This window comes from Fulmarus glacialis, unplaced genomic scaffold (assembly GCF_000690835.1).
Source record: "Fulmarus glacialis isolate BGI_N327 unplaced genomic scaffold, ASM69083v1 scaffold8653, whole genome shotgun sequence".
Taxonomy (NCBI): domain Eukaryota; kingdom Metazoa; phylum Chordata; class Aves; order Procellariiformes; family Procellariidae; genus Fulmarus; species Fulmarus glacialis.
The window spans coordinates 7,501-10,000 of NW_009205081.1; the positions used below are offsets into that span (position 1 = coordinate 7,501).

General features: G+C 37.5%; 1 protein-coding gene across 1 annotated transcript in view; it reads right to left on the minus strand.

Moving 5' to 3' along the window:
• The window catches only part of LOC104074950 (transcription factor COE3), a gene marked incomplete at its 3' end in the record, with an annotated part of 36,173 nt that overhangs the window by 7,225 nt on the left and 26,448 nt on the right, over nt 1-2,500 (minus strand). The window contains exon 5 of the mRNA XM_009575265.1: nt 609-697. Coding sequence (XP_009573560.1) covers nt 609-697 — 89 coding nt within the window. The remainder of the gene's footprint in view (nt 1-608; nt 698-2,500) is intronic.

The window sequence follows — 2,500 nt, forward strand, 5'->3', positions numbered from 1 at the left end:
CTGTGATATGTGTCATGTGCATAAACAACACAGGCAGCTTTTGTCTTTGCTGAATTTAAATGAAAAGTCCCTCTAGATATTAATATGTGGACTTCATTTGTTAGCCTGCTAAGTCAGGGACTTATAACAAAAGCTTTGTAAACAAAAGATTAAACTGAATCGAGCTTTAGAAAATGAAAGGAAAACAAGAGTCAAATAATCACAGATCAGAGTGGGGCTGCTTAGATTGAAATCACTACAAGCTACTGGAGTGGAAAATGTTTAATTGAACTATTTCATTACGCAGGAAGTTTATGTCCCTCTTGTAGAATCCAAAATATTTGTATCAGAAAATCCATTCTCCTTCTTTAAAATACTCTCTTGCAAGTCTCAAATGTGATCCTAAAAATTGTCGATTAACTTAATGGCAAAGAATTAATGTGGAAAATGGGTCAAATTTAAGGATGAAGGTTGCTTGATTTTGTAGCTTGACATACCTACCTAAGAAGTTGGTACATTAGCCGGAGTTCTTACGTGGCATTATTTTACAAGTGGTAAGCAGTATGTGGCATCACTTAGCAACATCTATTAAATTGGAAAAAACAAATGCTTTTTGACTCTTTACTAACCTTTGGTAACCTTTCGGGATCACCTGGATGTCGTGGAATAACTTTCTGCAACCTCTGAAAGCCATAATCTATGGTTGGTTCATTAAGTGCTAGAACATAAACAGATGAGTCAATTTAAGCAGTATATATTAATAAAGATTGTGAGCGCAAATTTACAGGCAATGTGCAATTTTCTTCTCAAACCTTATCACAGCTGCAAACCTCATTTTACAACCTGTCCTGAGGAAGAGATTTTTTTTTTTCCCTTCACAAAGCAATGATTACTTCTATTTATAATTAGACTGGAAAATAGTCAAAGGGTTATCCAATATATTGCAAAAATGGTAGTGCAGTAACAAAGTTACAGGTCTTGAGGCCATATATAGCAATCACTACAGTCATGATATGATGTCTGCATCATGGGCTGCTTTCTATACTGGCTGTGGATTTATGGGAAACTGGCAATTATGACATATGTCCAGCTATTGCTAGCTTCAGATTTATCCCTGTGGTCCTTTTTTGTCTAGCATATTGCCTGAGCACAAACCAGGCAGGAGGAGCACTTAATCTTGCAAAGCTTTAATAATCTGTGAATGGCTGACTACAAACTGATGTAGAGCACTATCATTCTACAGCTGCAATCCACTAGCCTCATGAAATTGCAGGCCACAAATAGTAATTAATCTTTTTATCCCTCAAATTGTAATTTTGACTATGAACTGTGCTTGGTCATAAATCAGCAGCACATGCTGCTGTGTACAGTGCATGAATCATGATCCTGACTCAGTTAGACTGCACACATTGTGTTTAACAAGCTTTATAAGGAGTCATAGGGCTTTATTATAGCTCTGCCTGACTCAAACAAAAACTGAGCCTGGAGGCCCAAGGACTAGAGTTAAGATGAAAATACTTATTAGAGTATATTACTTCTTGATGTAGATATCGTTTTCAGCAGAGTAACTCCATGGTGCATGGCGCTACATAAATCAATGGGTTTTCTGAGACTAATAAGAACTGCCTCCATCTATTCATTACTCAGCCTGCAATTTAGGCCATCACTCATTAGTCAGCATGTAATTTGATGATTAACACCGTACAACTCAGCAGGTTTGCCGAGCGCGAGCGGACACAAAGGCTACAACTTACTGGAGGAGAGTCGCTACGTAACATTTGAAAATGTTATCCAAAATAATTGGCCGACATTATTATCAAGTGCTTCAATTATTTGTGTAAACACGCGCAGTACATCTTGTAATCAATGCAGGGAGGCTCACAAGCATGCACTCAATAACACGACAGAAAGTTGAAGACTGCAATATGATTTGACATTCCATCATGCATCCCGGAGACAAAGGTCCACATAGGAATGTGAAGTAAGACATTTTCTTGTTAATAAAGCATTGATCCGATGTATTGATTTTACATGACATGGCTTTTGCTGGGATTTTGCCCTCCTTTTTCTTTGCAAATAGTAAAGCTCTTCAAAATGCCTTGGCGTATGTGACATGGCAAAATTTCTAACTCTCTGTGATGTAAATTCTATATGTGTAAAACCACTTCATAATCAGACCATTAATCATCAGAAGCTGTCAGCATTGACTTTGGGGACAATTTGTCATGTCTTTGCCTGGGCCCATACAAGTGTGTCAAGCAAAAGCCTAGTGTGTTGGGACAGATGAGCCGCTGGTATAGCCTCACAAAATGACTTGCTTAAAAAAGGATTAAATAAAGTATTACATTTCTTGATTAGAGAACAAAAAAGTGGCACTCTGTGCATTTGTAACATGTCAAGGTTTCTTCTATTTTCCAGCTAATCACCATGACTCTTTGACTTAATGAATCTGGTCTGATGAAAGGTGATCAGAAAAGATAGATGGCCAACTCCTATTGATTTCATGCAAATGCAACTGACA